At 53.5% G+C, this 25,912-nt stretch overlaps 10 protein-coding genes across 10 annotated transcripts; 7 read left to right on the top strand and 3 right to left on the bottom strand.

The window, feature by feature from the left end:
* Window positions 1–4,485: 4,485 nt before the first annotated feature.
* BDW74DRAFT_71569 (GDP-Man:Man(1)GlcNAc(2)-PP-dolichol alpha-1,3-mannosyltransferase) lies at window positions 4,486–6,492 on the top strand. Its single transcript, XM_073733526.1, has 2 exons — window positions 4,486–5,404; window positions 5,486–6,492. The coding sequence occupies exons 1-2, from the start codon at window positions 4,534–4,536 to the stop codon at window positions 6,100–6,102; spliced, it is 1,488 nt and encodes a 495-aa protein (XP_073580343.1). The 5' UTR covers window positions 4,486–4,533; the 3' UTR covers window positions 6,103–6,492.
* BDW74DRAFT_71575 (uncharacterized protein) lies at window positions 6,368–8,299 on the top strand. Its single transcript, XM_073733527.1, has 3 exons — window positions 6,368–6,949; window positions 7,019–8,206; window positions 8,253–8,299. The coding sequence occupies exons 1-2, from the start codon at window positions 6,883–6,885 to the stop codon at window positions 8,056–8,058; spliced, it is 1,107 nt and encodes a 368-aa protein (XP_073580344.1). The 5' UTR covers window positions 6,368–6,882; the 3' UTR covers window positions 8,059–8,206; window positions 8,253–8,299.
* Window positions 8,300–8,702: 403 nt separating this feature from the next.
* On the bottom strand, window positions 8,703–10,453 carry BDW74DRAFT_187241 (SDR family oxidoreductase; the record flags this gene model as incomplete). The annotated part of the gene is made up of 4 exons (XM_073731437.1): window positions 8,703–9,709; window positions 9,769–9,935; window positions 10,016–10,277; window positions 10,356–10,453. 4 exons carry the CDS (start codon window positions 10,451–10,453, stop codon window positions 9,016–9,018), a joined length of 1,221 nt encoding a protein of 406 aa, XP_073580345.1. The 3' UTR covers window positions 8,703–9,015.
* A 1,526-nt stretch (window positions 10,454–11,979) lies between these two features.
* BDW74DRAFT_170073 (cytochrome P450) lies at window positions 11,980–13,876 on the top strand (the record flags this gene model as incomplete). The annotated part of the gene is made up of 5 exons (XM_073727100.1): window positions 11,980–12,064; window positions 12,524–12,579; window positions 12,646–12,932; window positions 12,990–13,399; window positions 13,632–13,876. The coding sequence occupies 5 exons, from the start codon at window positions 11,980–11,982 to the stop codon at window positions 13,874–13,876; spliced, it is 1,083 nt and encodes a 360-aa protein (XP_073580346.1).
* A 372-nt stretch (window positions 13,877–14,248) lies between these two features.
* On the top strand, window positions 14,249–16,219 carry BDW74DRAFT_170074 (cytochrome P450; the record flags this gene model as incomplete). The annotated part of the gene is made up of 10 exons (XM_073727101.1): window positions 14,249–14,453; window positions 14,502–14,633; window positions 14,685–14,961; window positions 15,013–15,078; window positions 15,125–15,200; window positions 15,248–15,352; window positions 15,383–15,615; window positions 15,678–15,762; window positions 15,828–15,988; window positions 16,054–16,219. The coding sequence occupies 10 exons, from the start codon at window positions 14,249–14,251 to the stop codon at window positions 16,217–16,219; spliced, it is 1,506 nt and encodes a 501-aa protein (XP_073580347.1).
* A 451-nt stretch (window positions 16,220–16,670) lies between these two features.
* Window positions 16,671–17,825, top strand: BDW74DRAFT_170075 (uncharacterized protein; the record flags this gene model as incomplete). Its single annotated transcript, XM_073727102.1, has 3 exons — window positions 16,671–16,895; window positions 16,950–17,440; window positions 17,504–17,825. 3 exons carry the CDS (start codon window positions 16,671–16,673, stop codon window positions 17,823–17,825), a joined length of 1,038 nt encoding a protein of 345 aa, XP_073580348.1.
* A 744-nt stretch (window positions 17,826–18,569) lies between these two features.
* BDW74DRAFT_159827 (uncharacterized protein) lies at window positions 18,570–19,153 on the bottom strand. Its single transcript, XM_073725515.1, has 2 exons — window positions 18,970–19,153; window positions 18,570–18,892 (listed from the first exon to the last, which is right to left on the bottom strand). The coding sequence occupies exons 1-2, from the start codon at window positions 19,021–19,023 to the stop codon at window positions 18,653–18,655; spliced, it is 294 nt and encodes a 97-aa protein (XP_073580349.1). The 5' UTR covers window positions 19,024–19,153; the 3' UTR covers window positions 18,570–18,652.
* Window positions 19,154–19,929: 776 nt separating this feature from the next.
* Window positions 19,930–20,844, top strand: BDW74DRAFT_181631 (kinase-like domain-containing protein; the record flags this gene model as incomplete). The annotated part of the gene is made up of 2 exons (XM_073730072.1): window positions 19,930–20,248; window positions 20,318–20,844. The coding sequence occupies 2 exons, from the start codon at window positions 19,930–19,932 to the stop codon at window positions 20,842–20,844; spliced, it is 846 nt and encodes a 281-aa protein (XP_073580350.1).
* A 718-nt stretch (window positions 20,845–21,562) lies between these two features.
* On the top strand, window positions 21,563–22,927 carry BDW74DRAFT_181632 (uncharacterized protein; the record flags this gene model as incomplete). The annotated part of the gene is made up of 1 exon (XM_073730073.1): window positions 21,563–22,927. One exon carries the CDS (start codon window positions 21,563–21,565, stop codon window positions 22,925–22,927), a length of 1,365 nt encoding a protein of 454 aa, XP_073580351.1.
* Window positions 22,928–23,504: 577 nt separating this feature from the next.
* On the bottom strand, window positions 23,505–25,782 carry BDW74DRAFT_71630 (MFS transporter). Its single transcript, XM_073733530.1, has 3 exons — window positions 25,373–25,782; window positions 24,385–25,309; window positions 23,505–24,333 (listed from the first exon to the last, which is right to left on the bottom strand). The coding sequence occupies exons 1-3, from the start codon at window positions 25,642–25,644 to the stop codon at window positions 23,662–23,664; spliced, it is 1,869 nt and encodes a 622-aa protein (XP_073580352.1). The 5' UTR covers window positions 25,645–25,782; the 3' UTR covers window positions 23,505–23,661.
* Window positions 25,783–25,912: the final 130 nt, after the last annotated feature.

Below are 25,912 nucleotides of genomic sequence, written 5' to 3' on the forward strand. Positions count from 1 at the left end.
AGCGAGAGCCATTCAAAGTAAGCCTCGCATCCAGCAGGTTGCGGACGAGAGTGACAAACATGCTGTGATTGAGAGACTTAAAGCCGAAGTTGCCTTTTTACGGCAGCAACTGCGCAACGCGGAGGATAATGACCGTCGAACTGTCGCTCCTCAGGACCGCGCCGAACGTCAGAACGAACGGGAGATTGAACTCCAAAACCAGCTACTCGATGTTCAAGAAGGCTACAATGCGCTGAGCCAACGACACGCCAAGCTAATTTCCGAACTCGCAAGGGATTCACAGCCTGCAGAAGGTGACAGTGAGACTGCGGTGGGTGACTCTGTCGAAAGGCTCAAGCGGTCGCATTCGTTCGCGCAGTCGGTTGAACAGGTTGTGCTCGAGTACGAAAAGACAATCCAAAGTCTTGAATCTTCGCTGTCAAACACCCGGGCTTCTTTGGCCACCACGGAAAGCACCCTTCTCGAGCGCGAGACCAAGTGCACTTACGTAGAGACTGTGAACTCCCAGCTTCAAGCCCGCATCCAGAAGTTTATGGACCGGGAGGCGAGCACTGAAACTTATCTACACGAGCTAGAGTCTAAGATTGACGGTCAAGCTTCTGGTGAAGAGCAGCACGCGGCAATGGTAGCGGAGCTTCGGAAAGAACTCACCCGCGCTCGTGAGAGTGAAGCTAGTTGTGAAGACTATATTTCTACTCTGGAGGAGCGCTTAGCTGAAGCTGACCAAGATATGGAGCTGATGCAACGGGAGATTGATCGCCTGGAGCATGTTGTGGATCGGCAGCGAAGCCTTGGGAAACTGGACAACCTTCTTTATGAACTGGACCACGTTCAGCAGAATGGTAAGAAGGGGGATGAAAGTCCTGAGCAGCCCGAACAGAGCTCAACTCCGCCGGGGGCTTACCAACCCCGTAAGCGAGGGTTGTCCCTTGACGTACTTACCGAAGCCGCCGAAACCGCGATCCCTGACTCTGACGAGGGTCTATCCGACCCGATCCCCGAGGAGGATGAGGACCAGGCTGCGGACAGTGAGCCGGTGGCGAAACACGGCGATTCCGATCTGAAGGTCCTTGAAAATGCCACGAGTCGCCTTCAATCACTCCACGATTCAGAGCCGCTCAGTCCCACTCAAATGCGAGTTGTTTCTGACAAGCTGGAGACCGTCAGCCAGGAGCTCTTTGATCTGCGCATGCAGCACGAGACAACGCTCAACGACTACGAGGCCCTAGAGGCCAAGTACGAGGAAGCCATGCGAGCCATGGCAGAGCTTCGACAAGACGCCGCGGACGAGGCCCGCCACTCTGCCTCACCCCAAAACATTACTACCTCTCGCCCGATTTCTTTTTTAGAGGATCCCAAGGCCCCCGCGTCGAAGACTGGAACACAACACTCCTTCTCGCAATCACTCTCATCGGAGTTATCCTTGGCCGGGGAGCCTGCGACATCGCGAGACTCATATAATGTTAACACTCCTCAGACGACGGTGGACTCGCAGGACGGAAACCTGTCGAACGGCGCTGACGACGAGGAGATGCGCAAACTCCTCCTGGAGCATCAAGAAAGCGTGAACACAATGAAGCAAAAGTACGATGAGCTTCAGGCGGAACACGAAGATACCTTGACCCTGATTGAGTCGCTGAAGGCCGAGTTACAGAGGTCTAGATCTTCATCGCCGCCGGCCACACCTGGTTTCAACGTCATTCGCCGGAAGACCAGCCAAAGCATCATGTCCAACCTTGACCGCGCTCATCGCTCCATAAACGGGCTACGCACTATCGCCGCCGAGGAATTTGTTTCCCAGCCTGATACCTTGCAAAACTTTGAACTGCATCTCGACGGCGCAATGCATGAGCTCCATGTTCGCATGGAACGTATCCAGCAACTTGAGGCGGAGAATCAGAGCGTGAAGAAGGAGATGGAGATGAAGTCCACTATCATTTCCGGACTCACTCGCGAACGATCTAGCTTGCAAGGTGCGTCTCCGGTAGACCGAGGTCTCGTAAACCAGTTGAGAGATCAGGTTGTACAGCAGGAGAACACCCTCGTCCAAATGAGGGAAGCTCATGATATGAGGGAGAAGGTCCTTCTCGAGGAGATCGAGGAACTCAAGGCCATCCTGAAGACCCAGGAGGAGGCTGCAAAAGCACAGGATGTTCACGTGGAGGAGCAGGAAAAGAAGATTACTCATCTCGAGGGTGAGCTGACAGAGTGGAAGAGTAAGCACCAGACCGCTATTGATTCTTTGCAATCGTCCGAGAATCAGCTCAAGTCTACCTTGGAGGAGTTGAATGGTGCACTCGCTACGATTGACAACATGAGCTCTGATGGTGCTACCCGTGGCGCTACCGATAAGGAGGCTACTGCTTCCGAGCTGGAGAGTGAGCGTGCCCGACAGAAGCAGATTGTGGAAGAATTGACCCGCAAGATTCAAGAGCACGAGAGCACGGCTGCTACTCACCTTGAGAAGATCGCGTCCCTTGAGAAGTTGCAGGAAGCTCAAAAGCATGCGACTGACTCTGCGTCGACATCGACCGAGGTTGAAGTTCGGCAGGCTCGTATCACCGAGCTGGAGCAGGAAATCGGTAGCCACAAGAACCTTGTCGAGTCGTACAGGAAAAACCTGGAGTCTCTGCAGGAGTCACACAAACATGAATTGGAGGAGCTCGAAGCTCGAGCAAAGGCTGCAGCTGACGCCGAACACGAGCTGCGCCTCGCGGAGCAGAACAATCAGCACGACGAGGCCATGAAGGCCCTGCGCACTGAGATCTCAGAATCCCGAGACGAGCTGGTCAAGCTACTCAGCATGGTTTCCAAACTCATCAATTCTGATGTCAACGCAGACAACCTGGCTGATCAAATCCAAGACATTCTGATGCAAAAGCAGCACTTCTCCGACAAGTATGCCGAGATGTTGGACACGAACGAGGACCTCCGCAAGCAGATCGAAGCCCGACAGAATGACGCCAGCCGCGTGGACGAGCTCAACAAGGCTATCTCCGTCAAGGACGGCAAGGTCAACGAGCTTGCTTTGCTTGTTGCGACTCTGGAAGATACTCTTCTGCAGCGCGACGAGCAGATCAAGAAGAAGGAAGCTCTCGTCGCGGAAGCCATGGCTGAGAGGCAGAAGAGCGCTCGCCTGGTGGAGGAGCTCGAGGACCAGATCACCAACAGCTTCGACCAGCACAACAACCGTCTCTCTGTTATTCAGCAGGAGCGCGATCAGGCTTTGGAAGATGCCAAGGCTAAGATTGTAGTCTACGAGAAAGACATTGAAACGTATCGTGTGCGCATTGAGCAGCTTGAGGTAAGTCCTCTGCCATTACCTATCAATATTAGTAGCTAACAAGAATAGCTGCAAATCAAGAACCAAGACCCCTCGCATGACCGCAGCAGCTCTCTTACATCCAACCTCCGCAAGAGTTCTTCGGCCGCCTCCCTTCCCTCACCCCCACCCGCCATTCCTCTTCCACCTCTTCCCACCATTGCCGCCGGAGCCAACGGCGCCTCCTCTCCTCCAAGCTCTCGGCATACGAGCAAAGAGCTGGTGGGCAGCCAGGTCGTCGAAGAGCAGGAGGCTCGTATCCGCACTATCGAGAAGCACCTCAACGCCGAGAAGCAGCTTACTGCCACTCTGGAGGAGGCTCTCGGCGATCTAGAAGCGCAGAGCAACAAGGTCAAGTCGGATTGCGAGGCTTGGAAGAAGAAGGCTTGGCAATTGGAGGAGGAGCTGACTACTCTGCGCAAGGAGCGCAACTCTCAACGTCTCTCCCTGCAAGCCGTTGAGGAAGAGAGGAGCGCTCGCCGCGAGGCAGAAGCCGCTCGCGCTCAGCTCGAGGAGCGCATGGCTGCTCTGAACAAGAAAAAGAAGAAGAGCACGCTGAACTGCTTCTAAACATACCTTGCCGCTATATTGCTTCCCTTCTTGCCCATGTTGAAACGCGAATTTCAGATCATCACTGCATCATGAACTCAACGTTGATTCCCCTGTATACCTGATTGATTGATACCTTTTACTCTGCTTCATGTTTTCCAACGCCCAATTTCCACGTCAAATTGTTTGCCGACCTGATATTATGCGCAGTACCCCTTTTCACTTCTATAACCTTGTTTATGACTTTTCTTTACGACCTTCTTTGCTTTTACCTTTTGTGGAAGGCGACTCCTACCACTCTCTGTATATTCTACCCATTGCTGTACGTGCACCATATATTGTTTATTGTTTAGGAGCGGCCAGACCTGCCATCGCTTATAGGATAGCGAATTGTTTTTGTTGTTGGTAGAGAAGTTGAATGCAGCGTTCTACTTTCTAGCCCTAATAAGAAAACCATTATAGAGGACTGTCTTTGCTTTGATCTTCCCCTTCTAGTGCATAAAATTTGTGTCAAGAAGTATAAGCAGCTGAGTCATCACATGACGTCGCTCAGCCGCGTGTCCGTCCTAAGAGCTCCGCACCGCACTCCACCTTATCCGGAGACAAGCTGTCATTCTGAATCCCAGCAAACCCGCACCACCCAACTCACTCCCCCTGCCACAATGGCGTCGAAACAGCGCTCGCGACAAAAGCCCGAAAACATCACAATCATTCACCCGGACCTCGGCATCGGCGGCGCAGAACGCCTCATCATAGACGTCGCCCTCGCCCTCCAGAACGTCGGCCATAAAGTCACCGTCTACACGTCCCATCGCGATACATCGCATTGCTTTGAGGAGGCGCGCGACGGCACGCTTGATGTGCGGGTGCGCGGAGATAGGTTCTTTCCAGCTAGTGTCAAGGGTCGCTTCGTCGTTCTCCTGGCGATTCTGAGGCAGGTTTGTCTGGCGTTTGAGTTGCTGGGTGAGGCTGCAAGGAGGGTCGAAGGGAAAAAAGGGGAGGAGGATGACGCAGATGAGGTGTTCATTGTCGATCAGGTTCCTGCCTGTGTGCCGATTTTGAAGATACTGGGTCCGCGGTGGCTCGGGTCCCGCGGGCGGCAGCGGATTCTCTTCTACTGCCACTTTCCGGACCAGTTGCTTGCAAGACGGGGTGGGAGCTCGCTGGCGAGATTTGTGAAGGGGGTATACCGGTATCCGTTTGATTGGTTTGAGGGGTGGGCGATGGGGGCGAGTGATCGGGTTGTTGCGAACTCGGTGTTTACGAGGGGCGTTGTGGGGGGTGTTTTTGGGGAGGATAGGTTGGGCGATGTTAAGGTTGTTTATCCGTGTGTTGATACCGGGGAGAAGGGGAAGGGGGGAGAAAAGAAGGATGAGGATGAGGATGCGGATGCGGATACGGAGATCTGGCCAGGCAAGAAGATTCTGCTGAGTGTGAATCGGTTTGAGAGGAAGAAGGATCTTGCGCTTGCGATTCGGGCGTTCCGGGGGCTGGATGAGGAGAGGAGAAGGGGGGTTCGGCTTGTTGTTGCTGGTTTGTTCTCCCATTTTTCTCTGCTTTGATACTCTGCCTTTGTGAAAAGGCTTGACTTGTGCTAATGATGATGCGCGCCAGGCGGCTATGACCCCCGCATCACGGAAAACGTCCAATACCACAAAGAACTCGATGCTCTTGCGACGAGTTTAGGTCTACAAACTGCGACGTCCAAGACCGTCCCGTCCGCTCTCTCCATACCCGACTCGGTCGATGTTCTCTTCCTCCCGTCCGTCCCCTCCGCCTTCCGTGATACCCTCCTCGCCAAATCGTTGCTTCTCCTTTATACACCTGTCAATGAGCACTTTGGGATCGTTCCGATTGAAGCTATGCGCGCGGGTATTCCGGTTCTTGCGTCTAATACCGGTGGCCCGCTCGAAACCATTGTTGAGGGAGAAACAGGATGGCTCCGAGACGCGACTGATGTCTCGGCATGGACGGCTGTCATTGAGAAGGTACTATACGGGCTGGGTGCGGAGGAGCTGAAAAAGATGAGCGTCGCTGCGAAGGAGCGCGTCGAGGCCAAGTTCTCGCTGCGCGCTATGGGCGAGAAACTCGAAGAGGAGATTGGGGGGATGTTGAACTCTGAACGGAGACCATTTGATGGAGCGCAGCAATTACTGTTTCTCCTGGGGGCTCTAGGCGTGGCATTTGCGGTCTTTATAGCATTGGTTCTGGCGTGGGTTCGTTCTGTATAATACCCTGCATATTTCTTAGCTTCATTTTCTTCTCCTTATCTAGGTTACATAGCCAATTTGCTGGCCAAATCGTGGTTATTTTGTTGTGATGGAACCCTGCGCCTACTAAGTCAGAACTAACCCTAACAGTGCAGGATTAGGAACTCGGCGCTTAGCCAACGTCTGTCGTCCACTCCCCCTAACCCAAGACAACCAACATGCAAAGGGTCTGCGCCGCACATGTCACAGCTACGAACTAGCTGTCTCCAACTACGGCGAAAGAAATATCAGCGAGTGAGAGCCGCTTGATAGCCGCCGATGAAGGTGTCTGCCCAAGCTTGAAACACTCGCCATTTCAGCCTCGATGATTGATAACCATGCGTGGTGCGCGTCTATTCCTGGAATCCAAGCATGATTTCCATCCTTTTTCTTCGCCCTTTCCAAGTATTGAAATCACTACTGGAAGGGCTGCGCTGGCCCTGAGGATATGAAGACATGCTTCAGCTCAATGTTGTCTCAGCAATGGATACGATTCCTCGTCTTTGCTCTTGCAGTTAGTGTCTTTCCTTGCAATGCAGTCGCAATTACAAAGAACGAGACTTGGAGCTCGAAAGCAGTCTCAAGCTCGGACTCAGACTCAGACTCGCTAGTAAAGACGTACTTTACAAACCCGCCCTCCGACTCTGCCTCACAGGAGATACTCACCTACGAGCTCGGCAGCGTCCAGAACATCACTTGGACGACGAACCTAACATCTACAACATCAGCATCTGGCAGCGCGCTACGGGGAATGTTACGTCCATGAACAGCGGGAGTGACGGTGGTAGCGAGAGCATCAGCGTTAGTATACAGGGAGGGAACGTTTTCGGTACGCCGTCTACACTGTCGAGGGCCTCCAATGCTGGTTGATGGTGTTATTCAACTAACAGATGAACAGCACAAACCATCCCAACAGAACGCGTAAACTCCTTCTCTTGGGTCGTCCAAACCTACTCCTTCGACCTCTCCCTCTCATCAATCTTCTACTTCTCCATCGACGGCGATGCGACCTCTACATCGAGGGACTTTAACATCACCATCGCGCCAGCATCTTTACCCTCTACCTCCTCAACGCCCTCTCCATCCTCGAACACAGACTCTCAAGCAGAAGCCACAACAGAACCAACCGCCCTAACCTCAACCGGCAAAATCGCCCTCGGTCTCGGCGTCGGCGTCGGCGCGCCGCTGATCACCCTCCTCGCAATCCTAGCCTACTTCCAGTATCGAAGCGGGCGGCGCGCGTATAGCCACGCCGAGTCTCAGTCTCAGCTCTTCTCGCATCCATCGTCGGGTTTGGGATTCGGTCATGCAAGGTATCCGTCTCCGTCGGCTGCGGCGATGTCGATGGAGCAACAACATCACCAGCAGCATCTCGCCGTCCCGGCCCTCTACCCGAATCCGAGCTTGGATCCCGTCGCGTATCCGTCGGAGCTCGAGCCGAAGTTTGCGTTTGCTAGGCCGGTACAGACGCACCCGTGGGAGATTGATGCCCATCCGCGGGTTTATTCGCCGGTCACGGTGTTGGGGCCGGTGGACTCTAATGTTCCTACTTCTGCTTCTGCTTCTGCTCCGTTGCATGCGCCGCCACCTCCGCCGCAGCCTCCTTCGGTAGGTTCGGGTGCTGGGGTGTCAGACTCGCCCGGGCCTAGAAAGGGGAGCGGAAGGGGAAGTGGAAGCCGGAGGTCCAGATCGAGACCAGGTACGAATGGTACTAGTACAAGGTCAGCGTTGACGAGGACGACGACGACAACAACAACAAACTCATCCTCAACGTTATCTTCTTCGTCATCACAAGGTTCTAGGTCCGGATCCAGATCCAGACCACGGGGTATAGGTGTTGGTGTTGGTGGTGGACCTAGCCCTGGCACCGGTCCTGGCCCCGGAGTTAGGGCTAGAGATATCCCCGAGCTACCCGGGGAAAGCTATAATTTCTTTTAATGCATGACTTGTTAAACTAGAGGTCCAATGCCCTGCCCTATTGGATGCGGGATTCTATTTATATACTTTGGAAAAGGGGTTTTAGGCAGATTCTGCCGGTGGCATGGGCTGGTTTGGTTTTATCTTCGACGACTAAGGTGCTGTATCTGTATGTAGAACCCCCCGGCCAATGATATTAGGCTTACAGAAACAAGGCTACAATCAACTAGCAGGGGTTCCGTCGCTGGCCTAGTTGATAGGGATAGGGTAGTGCACCCGTCGGGCTTGGTGTAGGTCTGTTCCGAAGGATGCTGGGTGCGTTGTGGTTGGATTGGATCGGGGCATATCAAGATGGTTTAGTCTACCCAGGTACAGGTAGCATGAAAGTGGACGCGATTTACGTAATGCACTCCAATTCCAATACCGAAAGAGCAATGAGAGGGAGTTAACATGGACTTTAGCTTACTGTTCTCTGTATATCCCTCAACTCAACTAAACTCAACTCAACAGATTCTTCTTCGGCCGCGCTAACGTCTTTCTTCGTTATATTCGACATTGCCCTGGTTCCTGCTGTCGTTCTTGCTATTGTTACAGATCTGGGCGTTTGTAAGGGAGCGCCGTTTCCGGGGGTGGAGGTGCAGCGGATGGGTTAAGCGGAGAGGGTCAAGGAGGTGAGGGGTAATGCATATTGGTGGATGGGGAGGTGGTCAGTATAGTACGCAGTGATGGACGTTCTCGCTAGTTTGATATTTGCTTACCGACACATGAACTCAATGCGGGGGCGGATAGCAAGGCTGCTGTGTTGTAGAGCCAGCTTACACTCTATCCTCCATCTCCAGGCAAAGCATCGAGACCCTTGCAGAACTAGGTCAGTTCATACCTAGGTTGCAATAGCCTGGGCCGCCTACGTACCGTACCGTCCACCACCGGTGTAGGTACTGTATCTACGGTAGCCCACCCACTTAGTACTGTCTATCCCTAGACCTGCACCTGCACACCCCCCCTCAACCACCTACTTCCGGCAAAACCCCCCGCGTTCTCAAAAGCCCAAAACGTCTCAATCCAGCTCTCAAACGTATCGTCGTACCGATTCCACCCAAACCGCCGCGCTTTACTAACAGAGCTGAGCGTCCGCCACGCCTTGCCCACGCCCCAATCAAAGAACGCCCAGGTGCCCCAGGTGAAGGCGTCCGCGTTCCCGCCGTACTTTGCGCAAAGTGACTCCCATGCTCTCTGGTTCTTGGGGGCTGCGGCCCACGAGGCCATGCGAAATTCGTTTTCTTGATGCGTGCCTGTTCCTGTTCCCGTTCCGCTGTTTGTGTTTGTGTTGGATGCGGATGTGGATGTGCGGGTGAATGTACTATCCGGAACGTCGATGCCGAAATACGCGCCGATTCGTGGGAAGAAATATCGCCACACGAACGTATCCCCATTCACGTGGTTGAAGGCTCCGTTGGCGACGGCTGGGTCGGGATGCGTGGTGGCCCAAACGCTCATTTGTGCCAGGCTCGGCGCGTACGAGTTGTCGTCCGGGCAGTTGTAGAAGACGTTGCCTGGGAAGCGCGGGGTCTCGCCTGTTTCGCGGGAGATGAGGAAGTACAGGGCGAGAGTTAGGGCTTCGGACATGCCGTTTTCTGCACGCGGGTAAGGGTCAGTGGGAGCTGAAGGTTGGCTAAGGTCGCGGGTGGAAAGGGGGAAAGGGGGAGGTGGAAGCGTACTCCCCGGCTAAACCCGACGATCCCGTTTGGGCGGATAATGTTGTACGTCCATTTTCGTTCTCTCTGCAGCGCGAAGAGAAAGTCTTCTTGTGGGTAGTAGAAGTTTTCGCCCTTGTCGTCGTAGCGCGGGTGCTCTTCGCTGCAGGGTTGGGGGATGGGGTGTAGGTGGGCGCCGTAGTGCTGTCACGTCCACATATGATCAGCTTTCTGATTCATGCAGCAGGATGAACGGTAGAGGTTCCACCCGTTTGAAGACACACCCGCTGCAGGGTCTCCCTCGCGACGGTGTCAATGGCCGTCAGGAACTTCTGGAACAGGGGCACATTGGTCTCCTTGAGTTTGGCAAAGTCGTCTGAGTGCACGTAGGATGTGAAGTAGGCGTGCGTGACCGCGGTGCAGCAGGGTGTCATATTTGGGATGAGAGTCTCGACGGGCGAGAGGAAGTCCAGAGCCACGAACTCGACTCTGGGGTCTTGCCAGTGTGTCTTGAGGGGGCTGCGGGAGGTGATGATAATTTTGGACCTGGATTGTGTTAGATGTATTTAGGTAATTAGAGACTCGGGAGAACTCTAGATCAATGATATGGGGTTGTATACTGACCATTCGGTCTTGGGTGTGCGGTTCATGTGCTCCACGATAGCATTGCCACTGATGCCGTTTACGCCGGTGACGAAGGCGACCTTTGGCTGGACAGACATTTGGGCGAGGAAGAGTGATGCTAGAGAAATGTAGAGAGGATGCAGGAATGAAACGCCAGCTGGGCGTTAGGGCATGATTTGTTATTGTCGTAGTGGCCTGACAAATGACAGTCCTAGATGGAAAGAGTACTGATTTTACTGCATAAATAGGAAAGCTGTGGAATGGATGTTCATCATGGGAGGTCTGATGCATAGACGCTATTGTCACAGTTATTAAAAGTTTCCGCCGAAGGGCGATTCTCATGCTGAAGATTTTTTGCAAGTGTCGAAATTCCTAGCTCAAGGCGCGGCGTTTCCCTGTACTGCCAGTGTGCTTGCTGCTGCTGCTGCTGCCGATATAGGGAAACCTCCGAGTCCTCCGCGGGGCTAGATGATTTGGGGCTGCTGCTTGACCAGAGCTTATAGAGTGAGGATCCTAGACTCTTAGGCCAGTATTTGTCAAGCAAAGCAGGGAGGAGGGGAAGACAGGCGCAGATAATCCCCGTGTCCGCTTCGACCGTGCTGTGTTGCCAAGTCAGCCTGTCTCCATGTTTCCACTTTTATGAGAAATACGGAGAGAGACGGACTTACGTCCACTGAGAAATACGTGATAAGTTCCAGGTTGCGTCTGGACTATTTGCCAGGACGTGTGTCATGACTAGCCGGCCAAGGCTTGCGGCGAAGGCGCTGTTTGCGTGGGTTATTAGCCGTCCACTCTCCACGTGATATTGACCGGATGGACGTACATAGTCCCTAGACTAAACACAACTGCCAGTCGGAATTTCTTGCGCGTCGTCATGTTCAGGCCCCAAAGAGGGCGCACGGGGAGCAGAAGGACGTAGAGATCGGTGGATGTGCTCAGGGCGGCGGAGATCCAGGGCAGGATGCTCTGGTGCCAGCAACTGCCGGGGGAGGTGGCTTCCCAGGCACGACCAACCGGAGAGCAGGAGAATATGGTCAGAAAGAGGAGGACGAGGTGGGAAACGGTGACGAAGACGACGCCGAAGGTTACAAAGCGCCTGACGGTTTTGAGTTGGCGGGGGAAGATGCGATAGTAGAAGAAGAGAAGGGCGAGCTTGACCGCGGCCGTGAGGAAGGTGTAGATGTATTGCGAGATGGTGAAATACTATAATGTAGCTTAAGACAATTGTTGCTTGCTGGGGTGAGACTGGGCTGTTTACCTTGAAAGTTTGTGTCAATCCGGCCCTGCGCACGTCCCACATATGGCGTCCAAAGCCCCTAGTGAAGCCTGCGATGGCCGTTGGCATCGAAGATATCCAGTAAGGCGGGATCAGGCATACAGTAAGTCATCAGGCCCATAAATGTGACGCTCAGGCACTGTTGGTGTCAGCGCTGTTGTAGGTGGGTCGGAGGGCTGGCGCGGTACATATGCTAGGAGGGTGAATACTTGAATCATTAGCAAGACATCGTCGTGTTCGAGGCAGGCGAGGCTTACGGTCGTCGATCCCCAGCTTGGTCCGCAAGACCCGTGTGCGGGTGAAAAGCCTCATAGCCACGGCCAGGGTGGTCAAGGAGAGAAAGACGGCATGAAGGCCAATATTGCGCTGCAGCTGGCTTGGAGGATCGTCAAAGTCGGGTTCGGTTCCTTCGGGAGGAGGAAGAGCGCCGCCGGTGTGCCACTCGGGGGTCATTGCGTTGGTGAACTGTAGTAGTGGTGGTGGTGAAGACAACAAAGAGAGCGGGGGCAATCCCGCTATAAGGCCGACGCCCTTCTTCTCTTTTCTCGGTCTCTTCCACCCTTCCATGTGCCATCCACTACTTTATCCGCCATTCCATCCAACTTCTTCTACATCTCGCTTATCTTTCCAATTTTCGATAGTCAGCCTGCTGCCATGATTGCCGCCATCTTCTCGCCAAGTCTGTGGGCAACTGCTGCCCTCGCCTTTGTGGCTGTACAATCCCTGCCTCTGTCGTCTCCTGCTGATCTGACTCATCTCCGCGCAGTATCGCCTCGCTCTCCTCGTCTATAACCTCTACTTCGATCCCTTATCCAACACTCCTGGCCCCCAAACATGGGCTGCATCTCGCCTCCCCTTCGTCTACGCACTGGTCAAGGGCTCCATCATTAAGACTTCCAGAAACTCCTTGAGCGGTACGGGCCCGTGTTTCGAGTTGCCCCCAATGAAGTGACGTCCGCCCATCCCGACGCTTACTCTGATATACTCCTCCCCCGGCCTGAGAACGGCTAACAGCAATTCCTGAAGGATTCATTGTGGTGGGCACGCCAGCCCGGTCATCCGGATTCGCTGCTCAGCAAAATCAGCCCAGAGAAACATGCGCATATGCGGCGTACTCTGAGCCCCGGGTTTACAGCACGAGCCCTCCGCCAGCAGGAGCCGTTCATCCAGAAATATGTCAATCTCCTTGTAGCGCAGCTTCAGGATGTCGTCAAGGAAGCTAAGGGCGTGGAAGTAAGTATGACGCCCTGGTTCAACTACACCACGTCTGACATTTTTGGAGACCTTGGCTTTGTCGAGTCGTTTGACTGCCTTTAACAGTCGAGGTACCATCCCTGGGTCGCTTTGCTGTTCAACAGCGTCAAGGCAGCCGGTTTTGTAGTCTCCACGCGATATTATCCACTGGTTGAATCAATCCTGCTCAAGTGCATACCGCTATCCATGCGAAAAATACAGCGAGACCACTATCAGCAGATTGTCGACAAGGTGCAGCGTCCTAATTTGATGTCGCATCTGATTGAGGAGGGAGGCGCCCTGAGGCTTCATGCGGGTGAGGTCTTTGCAACTTTTATGATTTTCACCACGGCGGGGAGTGAGACGACGGCGACAGCGCTGACAGGGGTGTTGAATTACTTGGTAAATCATAGCCCCGATAGTCTCCGACAATTTGAGGATGAGATACGAGGTACCTTTTCGACTACCGAGGACATTACACTCGAAGCAGTGCGCAATCTGCCCTTTCTCAACGCCGTCATTAAGGCCTCCGACCGTGTCTACCAGTTCCCTGGATCCTGCCCCGCATTGTCCCAGAAAGAGGCAGTGTAGTTTGTGGAACATGGCTTCCAGCTGGGGTGATGTCTCCTCCTATTTCATGCCGAGCCTCAGACTGACAAGGAATCCAAGACACCTGTTTCAATACGAGCATACACCTTGAACCGCGACCCCCGCTCTTTTCGATCGGTCCACTTGCTTCCTCCCGGAACGCTGGCTACCTTCTTCAGTGTCTGACCCCAATTCTTGCTTTTTCAACGATCGGCGGCAGGCCGTCCAGCCTTTCACCATCGGGCCCCGGGCGCGTCTCGGTCAGCAGCTAGCATGGGCCGAGATGCGGCTCATTCTGGCTAAATTGGTCTGGACATTTGACTTCGAGGCAATCAAGGGCCAGTGTGTTAGGTGGGAACATCTGCGAACGTATCTGCTGGTGAAAAGGAAGCCGATCAACGTGCGCATCGCCTTACGAAGGTGATACAGAAGGGTTCAGAGTAACGGTACTATTGACGTGGCGGGAGTCCCGAGTTGAGGGTCAAAATTTCCCCATAGTTGGCTTAGAAATCTGGTAAGTCGCATGGTATCTTACTGCCTTAGACGTTTCTTTGTTTCTTACCCCTCTAGGCTGCATAAAACGACAGTCATCCATGTGAAGTTACACAGCACCTTTACGCTGGTACAACGTACATAGTTCTCTTCGGAAATAAGGTGATTGGTGCATTGTTCATGCAAGCCAGAGGGGTATGTGCTGGCAAGCAGACAAAGCATGTCAAGGATCAACTTCAATCCCCACTCTGAACCTCAAACACAGAAGACATTCTCCTCAAATCCTCCACTGAGCTCTAGAGACATGACGCTCATACCTCTTTACCTCGGACTCGCGCTGGTGCTCGTCTACAACATATCCCTCATTATCTACCGCCTTTACTTCTCGCCTCTAGCCAAGTTCCCCGGCTCCAAGCTCGCCGCCGCAACAGTATGGTACGAATTCTACTATGACTACTGGAAGAATGGCAAGTATATTTTTGAGATTGAACGGATGCACAAAGTTTATGGTATATCTCGTTTCCTGCTAGTCAAGAATGTCACTAAGAAGGAGACAGGTCCAATAATCCGCGTGACCCCTGACGAACTGTCTATCCACGACCCGAGCTTCTACAACGAAATCTACGTGACCGAGAGCAAGCGGCGCACGAACTACTATGATTTGTACTGCAATGGGATTGACTTTGAAGGTAGGCACAGAATCTGCATACATTGGTAGTGACAAAAGCTAAACAAGACAGGCGCCCACATCCTAACAGTTGACCATGCCCTGCACCGTAAACGGCGCAAGCCAATGGAGCCTTTCTTCTCCCGCATGAACGTGCAAAACCTGCAGCCAATGCTCGCCGAGGTGACGATCAAGTTTGAGCAGCGGCTGCGCGGTCTTGCGGGGACGGACACGGAACGCCTCGACCACGCTGCTGTTGCGTACTCCGGCGATATTATTGCGAAGATTTGTCTGGATGGTACGGTCCAGGAGGGCTGCTTTCTCGATGACCCGGCGTTCTCGCCACACTGGCATGCGTGCCAGCCGCACTAACTACTTACTTTCCTGATTGACTGGGATAGGTATAACCTAATGATTACGCTGGTGCGGTCGATTCCGCTCTTCAAGAACTTTCCAATAATCATACGGTACGTCTCCTGTTATCTTGGAGGGACCCTACAGCTAACGAACTAGGATGGTGAGCTACATCCCCGAGCGGTATCTACTCCGTCTGTTTCCACAGGGTCATGTCTTTCCTGAATACAAGAGAGTGCGTATACACCTGCTAGCCAGTCTGCCCAGTAATCAATCCGCCAGATGGCGCGCGAAAACATCGACCGCATCTTCAGCAACGCCAGCAACATCGCCAAAAACACCGACGGTGCAACTCCAAAGACAACCGCAGCCTCGCTCTTCCACCACGTCGCATAAAGCGACATGCCCGCGTCCGAGCGCTCGCCCGACCGCCTCGCCAACGAAGCCCAGGTGCTCCTCGGCGGCGGCACCGCAAGCACCGCACGTACCATCACCTTCGCCACATTCTACATCCTCGATCGCCCAGAGATCCGCGCCCGTCTCCACGCTGAACTCGGTGAGGTCATGGCGGACTGGCCGAGACGTGTGCCCAGTTGGGCGGAGCTTGAGAAGCTGGTGTACCTGCAGGCTGTTATTAAGGAGGCGTTGCGGTTCGTCCACTCCCTCTATGAATGTCATGTTTACCGTGCTCAAGCTCACTATTAGGACTTAGCCTGAGCTACGGCGTTATGCACCGTCTGCCGCGGATCTCGCCGGACCAGGCGATTCAGTATGGGGGCTACACGATTCCACCGGGGGTATGGCCCACTTCCTTTCTGAAGCCTTAAATAACCCAACCCAGCTCAGCTAATTAACACCGCAGACCCCCGTCGGCATGTCCGCGTACCTCATGCACTCCGACGCATCCGTATACCCCTCGCCCTCTGAGTTCAAGCCAGACCGCTGGCTCGGCCGCATTGATCCCGCAATGAACCGGAACTGGGTGCCTTTCGCCCGCGGCTCGCGGAATTGCTTGGGGATGAAGTACGTCTACACCCAATACACTCTTTACACCTATTTCACAGACAACAGAGCTAATGTGTTGACAGTCTGGCACTCGCAGAGATAAGCCTCTGCCTAGCGATCTTGCACCGTCCCGGCGGTCCGCAGTTGGAACTCTTTGAGACGGACGAGAGCGATGTCGTGCAAGCGCATGACTTTTTGGTTCCGCTTCCTAGGCTTGATACGGAGGGGGTGAGAATATTGGTGAGGTAAGACCGTGAGTGGGTTGGGTGAGGTGGGTGGAAGGAGCTGTGGAGCTGGATGCTCGTTCGGATTGGTGGGCTCGTCTAGGAATTCCGGGGGTGCTGCCGGTAGATGCCATTGCACCTAGTATATTGTATACTAGTCTAGGGCTGGGGGACGCTATACACTCTGAGAAGGTTGGTCAGCGAAAAGAATCCGTTACATCTCCGAGATGGCTTCTGACGCAAAAATCTACAGAGACCTGCGAGACTCAGCCATGTTGGGACTAGATAGATAGTCCCAGGCTAACTCTAGTAGTTATTGATGTCGCACAGCAACTCGAGAACAAAGAACCCCCCCTGTCCCTCATCTCCCTCCTCTTCCGCCCCCTCCCTCCCTCAATACTCATCTCAACGCTCCCACTGTATTTCCCATCCAACCCTCCTCTTCATATCCTAAACCCAGACTCTCGTGATATACAATGGGCACCCAATTCTCGCAGGTCTTCCCACCCCGCCCAACATTCACAGCCGCAAACATCCCCCCATCCCAACAAGGCCGCGTCTTCCTCATAACCGGCGGGACATCGGGAATCGGCTTCGAGCTCGCCAGGACTCTGTACACGCATGGCCCCGGCAGCAAAGTGTACATCACAGCCCGGACAGAGGAGAAAGCAAGAAGTGCGATCGCTGCTATCAAGGCTTCTGTATCAACGGACCAAACACATGACAAAGATAACCTCCATGCACACGGTTCTAAGCTGGCGGAGCTAGACTTCATACTCCTTGAACTCTCCGATCTCGTCTCCATAAAAGAATCCGTTGAAGCCTTTGGGAAGAAAGAAGACAGACTGGATATCCTCTTCAACAATGCAGGCGTCTCGCAGCCTCCAGTGGGCAGTGTGTCAGCGCAAGGATATGAATTGCAGCTTGCGGTGAATTGTCTGGGCCCGTTTCTTTTGACGAAATTGCTCTTGCCACTACTTCAAGTGGCTGCCGCCACCCCCGCGACCTTGCCGGAATCTGAACCCGGATTAGAGTCTGGATCTGGATCTGAATCTGGATGTGAGGCGATACAGCCGCCACGGGTCCTCTGGACAAGCTCCCAAGTCGCCGAACTCTCCTCGCACCCCGAGGGCATTCTCATATCCGACCTCACCAACCCACCAAACGACCCCGTGCGGAACTACACGACTTCCAAGGTGGGGAATTGGTTTCTTGCGGGGGAGTTTGCCAGGCGCTATGGGGGCTCGTCCTCTCCCTCCCTTTCCTTATCATCCCCCTCTACGGTGAACGAAAACGGGAAAGAGAACAGAGGTGGCATAATCAGCGTCGCCTTAAACCCCGGCGCGACAAACACGAATCTCTTCCGCACCGCGAAAATAATGAAACTCCTCGCGTGGCCATTGCTCCACAACGCCAAAGACGCAGCATGTACAGCGCTCTTTGCGGCGTTTAGTCCTGAGATCTCGCTGCAGAATCATGGGCGGGATGTATATGTTATTCCGTTTGGACGGGTGCATGGGTCTATCCCAACAAGACTTGTTGATGCGATGAAGGGAACTGACGAAGGGGGCACAGGGCGCGCGGGGGAGGTTTGGGGGTGGTGTGAGGAGCAGATTAGAGAGTATTATTGAGGATAATTGGTTGGGTTATCTTGGGTTGGATCTTATCGACGGTGACTGGTTTTCCTGTTTGATTCTGTTGTACATATGTGTACCTGATCTGATGTAGTTAATATTTTGATCGGATTTGTTGTTGACGAAGCCCTAACCCTAACTAAATGGGGTTTATAGCCGTCCCCTTACCTATTCGAAGACATCCATCCCAGTACCCTGTGCCACTTGTTTATGATACTATTGCTGTAACCAGAGCACATGCGGTTTAGGTATCTTCAAGTAGGCAAACTAAGGAGGCAAGACGCCCTAAGACTTTAAAGGTCTCCCTAACTAAGCCGGGGATACTGTAGGTAACCACCCTTGAGCTCAAGCGATTCAGCATAAGCAAGTCCTCTTGTTAAACTTCTTAACCAAAAAAAAAAGAGAGAGAGAGAGAGAAACCAGCAGACGTCAATCCTCTCGTCAATCCTCTAAAACAAAGTCTGTATCCCCGGCGCCAGTTGGGCAGTGCATAGCATCATCTACTCCTTTCTCTCTGCTGAAAACCTCAACCCTTCCCTACCCGACTTAGGGCTGGCTTGACTGCAAGATCTCCAGATCTACCTACATGCCATAAATTGAACGCATGCAGCCGAGACTATGGTATTGTGGTAAAAAACCTATAACTATAGCTCTGTAGAATTTTGAACGCGGAAACTCTATTCTTCTTGATTTCGTCCATGTATGTGTAATTCTTCCAACCTGAAGGCTCTGGCAAACAAGTATATATGCACTAGGTATACAACTCCCAGGGCGAACCTTCTCAGGGCACCATCGACATAGACATCCTCATATCCTAGAATAACTCACGGAATCCCCTGACAACTAGCACTCGCACTCGCACCCACAACCCCCTTCCCTTCCCTCCTAACCTCCCTCCACTCCCACCACAAAGACGCAGCGAGGGTAAACGCCCCAAGCACAACGGCCACGACGACCGCAATCCAGATCTCGCGATGGATGCGCAGGACGAATACGCCCTTGTCCGGGTCCTGTTCACTCGCGCCCACCGTCTCGAACCAGACGAGCGTCGTGCTGAAGAAGGACTATCACTCGCTAGATTAGTTTTATGCTTTCCCATAGAATACAGTATGGCAGTAGGAAGATGGCACGTGGCACGTACCAGGACTAGGTTCGCAGGAAGGTAGTACACGGCAACGAGTGTGGCGATGCGCATCGTGCGGGACTCCTGTCTGGCGCGGTCTGCGAGCGCAATGACGGCCCTTGTTTCGACGGCGTTGGTCTTCGTGAGCTGTGTGAGGGCGAGGCCGTTGGTCTGGATGAGCTCTTGGCTGTGCAGGTTCAGGATGTCGCTGTACTAGATCCATGCGTTCATTCAACACCTAGCCTATACATAGAGATAAAGGGGGCAGGGAAATAGACACTCACAATTGCCATGATATCATCAGACATACCCAGCAACTTCGTCGCAGTCTGCTGATAGTTCCTCAGCTCGCCGGCTAGATTGCGCACCTCCCTCCGGAATCCCTCGTGTAATGACTGGGCCATCCCGAGTTTCTCCGCCAACGCCGCCTCGTGAAATTGCAGCGTCTCCAATGTGCTCACGAGAATCGCGACTGCGTGCCGCAGCTTCCGGCGCAAGAGGCTGAGATCTTGCTTGGACGCGAAGTCCACCGCAAAGTCACTGTAGCACTTGCAGACGGCGACTTCCTGCTCGCGCTGTTTCAGCCGCTCGGCTATGTAGTTGAGATAGCCCCTCCATGCTGTAGTTCCGCTGGAGAGGTATTGGATGTGTGGTGTCATGGGATGGGTTGACGCTGCCGTACACGCCTCTGAGCTCCTCACTTCCAAGCTGAATGCAGTCGGGGACTGAATGACTATCCAAGCCGACTGCTTCGCGCTGAAAGAGTAGGTATGATGGATCGCCGATTGTCGGCAGGACCAAGGGTCCTCGAGATCGCGTCCGTGGCGCTCAAAGTAGCGCAAGTTGTAACAGATATCTACCAGTCCATTCAATCCTTTCAGTGAGGCATGATGAGGGGGTGGTTCTGGACTACTCACCGGCTTGGGTTTGATCCTGTTTCTGTGGGTCTGAGTCCGAAATAGGCACAGAGTACCGGCTATGGCAAGCCATAAAGTGCAAGCTGACGACGAGATATTGCTGCGGCTGATGAACGAAATCTATATACTCTGCAACTCAGTTGTGCTGAATCAAGAATACGTCCTTCAGTTGCAGGGGATATGCTGGGATGTTCCATCACGAAGCAGTCCTGGAATGCTGCAGGATGACAAGGTGTGGCCTGTGCTTGTTTTTCAGAAAGCACCCTTTGGAGATCTTTACAGGTTTGCGCAGGGGTCTATTGGACAAGGTATCGAATTCACCATGCGTTGGAGGATTTGCGTCGAAATTGGCGGTGCTTTAGCGCACATGCAAACTCAATGTATGGCCTGCCTCTAATGCCGTCTTCCTTCAGAAGAGCCATAGGGCTGACTCTTGCTTCTGAAAACAGACATTATCCACGGATACATCAAGCCAGAGAACATCCTGATTTTCAAAGGGGAAGAAGACGGCGATCTAGAGTTTACAGCCAAAGTTGCCGACTTTGGCTTCTCCATCTGGCGAGGTTACGAGAGCACGAGTGTGACGGTGCCGCGGTCTTGGCCATGGTACGCACCAGAATGTGATCTAAACCCCCGATTCACCTGTTCCCAAGCATTCAGAACAGATGTATTCTCATATGGCCTGCTTTGTCTGTGGTTTATTTTCGAGAAGCACTTCTCAGCCATCCCCATCACTGCCGAGGATGGCACCCTTTACCCTGGCCCTTCAAACTCCTCCCTGAGATTCCTGGACAAACTAAAGAAAGATGACACATTGCTGTCATACGCAATGCAATTGGTACAGAGGGATGAAACGTTGAATGCGACAGAAAAGCAATGGTTGCACACACTCTTCAGCGGGTCTCTTGCTTGCGACCCGGCGACACGAGCCGCCGATGTATGGACCTTGCTAAGCAAGGTAAACGGAAAGCCGTAGGCTGCCGCTCTTATTGCGTTGCAAAATAAAGATTGATCCTGTCTGACCTTCTATCTTCTAGGATGGCGCGGAGAGAAACTGATCTATCCATCCATGACAAAGAGCTTATAAATAACGAGGATTTCAAGGTGAGCTTAGTTGCCTAGTATGTTGATGCTCGAAATGACCTGCCTAGATATGTGACTCACTGCGCCACCTCTATTCCTCCGACTATCGAGTTGGAATATATATCCTCCGGCAGTTGGAAGCCTTGGCTATACAGAATCCGACAGTAGAACTATCAACTCAACTGGCCATATGCTATCGGCTGGGATTCGGAGTCACAGACGACAAAAGCAGGCGAGTGGAGCATCTCCTATGCAACGAAGAGGAGGTAAATCGACAAATCTTGAGAACCGCAGAGCCCGAACCTGGTGAGTGGTTGGGGAAATTATATCAGAGATTATTGAAGATGGGGAATCATGCGCCTATATACATGGTTGACTACTACGAAGCACACGGCGTCTTGAAGGATGCAGAACGCACCATAAGATGCGAAATACAGAGGCTCCAGGAGATACTTGGGCGCGACCACCGGATCGTACTCATACTCAAAGACCAATTGTCATCCATGCTAAGCTATCAGTCTCGGTGGGCGGAGGCTGAAGAACTCCACAATGAACTGAGCAATACCAAAGAAAGAATCCTTGGCGAGGACCATCCTGATACTTTGTCCAGCATGGCCAATTTAGCATCAGTGTATTCCAACCAAGACAGACTAGACAAGGCTGAAGAACTCTATCACAAAGTCCTAAAGACAGGTCAGAGGGTCTTGCACTCAAATCACACCGACATCCACACGTACAGAGGAAACCTTGCAGCCATATACTGGAAGCAAGGTCGGTTGATGGAGGCCGAAGCGCTGCAGGAGAAGATTTTGGAAGAGAAGCAACAAACCCTGGGAGACGAACATCCTAGTGCTCTAAACAGCATGTTGAATCTAGCTTTGATGTATAGAGAAAAGGGCTCGCTGCAGGCGGCAGAGGAGCTTGAAACCAATGTTCTCCGCCAAAGAGAAAGAACACATGGAAAAGACCACCTTCAGACACTGAAAGTCATGTCAAACCTCGCAGCCACATGCCACTCCCGGGGCGACTGGAAACGCGCAGAAATGCTCGCGGCCACAGCCGTAGAGAAAAGAGAGAAGGTCCTCGGCCGCGAGCATCCCGATACGCTAGACAGTAAAGGGATCCTCGCAGCCATATACCGGGACCTAGCTATGCTAGATGCTGCAGAATCACTGCAATCCGAGGTAGCAGCCGCAAGGGAGCAAGCACTAGGCCCGGATCACCGGGAAACGCTGGGTAGCAGGTCGGCCCTGGCCACCACCTACTGCATGCAAGGCCGATGGGAAGAGGCTCAAGCTTTACAAGAATCTGTCGCGCTGGCCTCAATCAGGGTCCTGGGGAGCGACCACCCCAACACACTGAGCACCGTCGCCAACGTAGCCACCACGTACTGGAACCAGGGCCAGTACGAAGCAGCCGAGGCGGTACAACAGGAGACGCTGGACCGACTCACGCGCTTGTACGGCCCCGCACACCCGGAGACCACCACCATCACGGCGAATCTCGCCGCGACATATCTCGCTATGGGCCGGCTCGAGGAGGCGAAAGATCTCCAGCAGGAAGCCCTAACAAGACTCCACATCGCGCTGGGGCCCGAGCACCCCGACACCCTCAACAGCCGGGCAAATCTCGCATCCATCTGGCACGCCATGGGCGAGTACGCAGCAGCCGAGTCCGTCCAGCGTAGCCTCGTCTCCATAGCGTCCAGAATCCTGGGCCCCGAGCACCCCCAGACACTGATGAATATGCATAACCTGGCAGCAACATGCACGCAATTGGATCAGTACGCAGAAGCGAGAAAGCTGTTCGGGAAGATTTTGGATGTTCGGCATAGAGTCCTTGGGCCGCGGCATTCGTTGACGATGGAAACGGTTGAGATTTTGGCCTCTTTGACTGAATTACCGGAGGACACGGGCTCTGTCAACCTCGAGGAGTTGATGCCTTCAGCTGGAGCTTCAGTTTTGGAAACGTCCTGACGAGGAAAGGAGATGGCTTTGGCATTCAGCGATGCTTATCCTGTTCGCTGTCTTCGGCAAACTTGGTCTGAATGGTGAGATACATATATAACTGCCGCGAGCGCTGCACAACTAGGTATGACACATGCTGCGTTTTCGCTTATGGGTTGTTGAGATAGAAGACGCATCTATCAGCATATACACCGCTGGGCCATACAAGTTGATTGGCTATAGACCTGTACTTACCTACACCCTAACAGCATCGTGGGTGTTGACAGTGGAACTACCTAGCTATGGCCCATGTAGTATATAGACCCCTCGTCCCCTGTACACATATTTTTTTTTGGCGACGCATGGCTTGTAGTGAAGGTAGGTGATCAATATCAAATAAAAAGACTTCTAGAATATATTATCAGCTCCTTGCGAGCATATAGTCTGACCTACGGTAGGTATCACCATACCTGTTTCGTGTCTAGAGGTCAATCAATACATGGTAGGCTACACCGTGCAGATTACAGATTTCATCTAACACGACCAAGCATTTGAGGAATCAAATGGTAGATATATCTTTTACTCGAGATCACGTTGGCAGTGTAAAGGAGTATGCAGGCTATGCAAACCGAATAAAATCAAAGGACATCCAATCTATATGGCAAACCGCCTGTAAATCACCACCAAGAGAAACCAAAACCTCATCAGCAAAACAAATACGCCAAAATGCCCACACCCGAATAACCAGCTAAACACCCATGGTGCTAAACAACCACCCCCCTCCTCCGCCACGAAACCCACGCAACACCCCACGCCCCAACCGCAACCCACACACTGAGCGTGCAGCCCACCGCCCAAAACCCATAGCACCGCCAGCCATGGCACTGCCCACCGTCACCACCAGGAAAAGAGCCCGAGTCCGTAGCATCCTGATACGCACGCGAGTATATAACGCCCCACAGCGCCGCGCCAACAGCAGGGAACATGGCCACAATACCCCAATTCGTGCCGAAATTCTCGACGCCCCAGACGACGGAGATGATGATGGGGACTAACGAGAAGGCGCTGCCGTAGCCGAGGCCCACGAGGGCGGTTGTCAGGTGGGAGAGTTCGGGGTGTGTTGTTGGAAAGGGCGAGGAGAGGAGGAGGAAGCCGAATGATAGTAACAGGGCGGAGGGGAGGAGAAAGGAAAGGCGGGAGAGGGTCGGACGGTGTTTTGGGGATGGGGAGGGGATGGCGGCGGATGTTTCGGAGTCGATTGTGAAGTTGTGGCTGCTGCGTGTGGGGGCGAAGAGGTCTGATAGCGAGCCGGTTAGGAGGCGCGCTATCGTTGAGGTGAGGGCTATGATTGTGACGTGTGTGGAGGGGAGGCCTGCCGGGTGGGCGTCGACGACGGCGGCGGTGTCGGAGTTGAGGGTTTGGACGATTGTTCCCAGCTGAAACAGGAATGTTAGTAGGAGGTCAACAGTTGGGGCTCAGACTCGTACATTGTTGAGGTACGCCTCTCCCGGCCCAGTAACCAGGAAGAAGCCCAACGCAAGCCACCACATCGTATGGTCCGCGAGAAAGGTCCGCGTCTCATAGTTGAGCAGCCAGTTCTTCTTCCTGCGCTCCTCCTCCTCACGCTCTTTCTCGAGGCTAGCAGCTTCCCGCATCTCCTCAGACATCGTAACAGACTGCTCATCCGCAGATCCATCTTCCCCTTGCCCATCCTGCGAGAACGTCCCATACGCAGCATGCACCTCACCACGCGGTCTAAAAAACTCGCTCTCCGCCAACAACCCACTCCGCTCAAGCTCCTCAACCGCCTCATCAATATACTTGTCCTCCTCATCATCCACAATCCTCAACGCAAACATGCCAATAATCCCAATACTCAAGAGTAACACCGCAAGAAAGACAAAATACCGGTACACATCCACATCCCCACACCTCCCATCCTCCAAGCGCTCACACAGAAAGTACGTCCCAACCTGGCTCTGCCACATCCCGCTCAGCCCGAACGCCGCAATAGGAACGGCAAGGATAATCCCCTTGTGCTTGCCCCGGCCAAAGTTCTTCGCGCACGTCGTCACAGCAGCGAGATACATGCTGCATGTCGCCACGCCAATGAATATGAACGCCACAACCATCACCCAGAACGGCCAGCCCGTCCCGCCTGCGTCGGGGGGCGGCCCGTTCTTATACGTCAACGCGGCGAGGAGGTATCCGACACCGAAGGCGACTCCCGCGAATAGGGTCAATGGCGACGGCGAGTACCGGTCACAGAGGTATCCCGCTAAAGAAACGGGGAGATACATTGAAATCCCCGCGGCAATGGAGACCTCGTTTACCCGTAGTTGGGTGTAGTGCAGCCGGGTCAGCAGCAGCGGGCCGTACAACGAAAACGCCGTGATGCTTCCTGCGCCGAGACTGACAGACATCAACAGTCATTAGAGAATGTCCACATCAGAGCTAAAATGATAGTTGACTCACCAAGTAATTACCCCCCAAACAAAGCTCCCAATGCGCACAACCTTCCGCGCCATCTTCCGCCGATCCCGCTCCACGATCTCCTCGACCACATCGCTCAGGAGCCCGTCATTGTTGTCGCTAAACCGATTACCAGCGGAGAGACTCGAGACTGGTCGCAATTGCAGCAGGACCTGGTCCTCTTGTGTTTCGGACTCGTGGGGAGTTGCTGGGCGGCGGTTGGTGTCGAAGTCGCGTTTATCGATGACCAGCGGCTGACTGTTTGAGCCGGTCATTATGCGCCGGTAGGGCAGTGTATTACTCCGTAAGCTAGGGATTCAAGAACTCAGAGGGTCAGCCTCCAGCACAAAAAGCAAATCAGGCTCGTGCCCTGGCTGTCACGGAGAAGTCAAGCAAAGCAGGCAGTGAGGAGGTGAGGAGGTGAGGAGGCTCGCTGACGTCGTGACTCCGCACGAGATAACCTCCGCTTATCAAGGCTCACGTGACACTGTCTTATCTTCTCTAATAATTACAACTCCAAGAAAAACTGCCTTCAACCAAGGT

The sequence above is a fragment of the Aspergillus multicolor genome, assembly GCF_047715735.1.
Source record: "Aspergillus multicolor strain CBS 133.54 unplaced genomic scaffold BDW74scaffold_29, whole genome shotgun sequence".
NCBI lineage: Eukaryota > Fungi > Ascomycota > Eurotiomycetes > Eurotiales > Aspergillaceae > Aspergillus > Aspergillus multicolor.

Excerpts from the sequence above, each read along its gene's own strand:
- BDW74DRAFT_71569 (XM_073733526.1), top strand. The coding sequence starts at position 4,534 with ATGGCGTCGAAACAGCGCTCGCGACAAAAGCCCGAAAACATCACAATC. Across the intron at positions 5,405-5,485 it reads GGTTCGGCTTGTTGTTGCTG|GCGGCTATGACCCCCGCATC; the intron begins GTTTGTTCTCCC and ends GATGCGCGCCAG.
- BDW74DRAFT_71575 (XM_073733527.1), top strand. The coding sequence starts at position 6,883 with ATGAACAGCGGGAGTGACGGTGGTAGCGAGAGCATCAGCGTTAGTATA. Across the intron at positions 6,950-7,018 it reads ACAGGGAGGGAACGTTTTCG|CACAAACCATCCCAACAGAA; the intron begins GTACGCCGTCTA and ends ACAGATGAACAG.
- BDW74DRAFT_159827 (XM_073725515.1), bottom strand. The coding sequence starts at position 19,023 with ATGCGCATCGCCACACTCGTTGCCGTGTACTACCTTCCTGCGAACCTA. Across the intron at positions 18,893-18,969 it reads TTCCTGCGAACCTAGTCCTG|TCCTTCTTCAGCACGACGCT; the intron begins GTACGTGCCACG and ends AGCGAGTGATAG.
- BDW74DRAFT_71630 (XM_073733530.1), bottom strand. The coding sequence starts at position 25,644 with ATGACCGGCTCAAACAGTCAGCCGCTGGTCATCGATAAACGCGACTTC. Across the intron at positions 25,310-25,372 it reads GTTTGGGGGGTAATTACTTG|TCTCGGCGCAGGAAGCATCA; the intron begins GTGAGTCAACTA and ends GATGTCTGTCAG. Across the intron at positions 24,334-24,384 it reads GAGAGGCGTACCTCAACAAT|CTGGGAACAATCGTCCAAAC; the intron begins GTACGAGTCTGA and ends TTCCTGTTTCAG.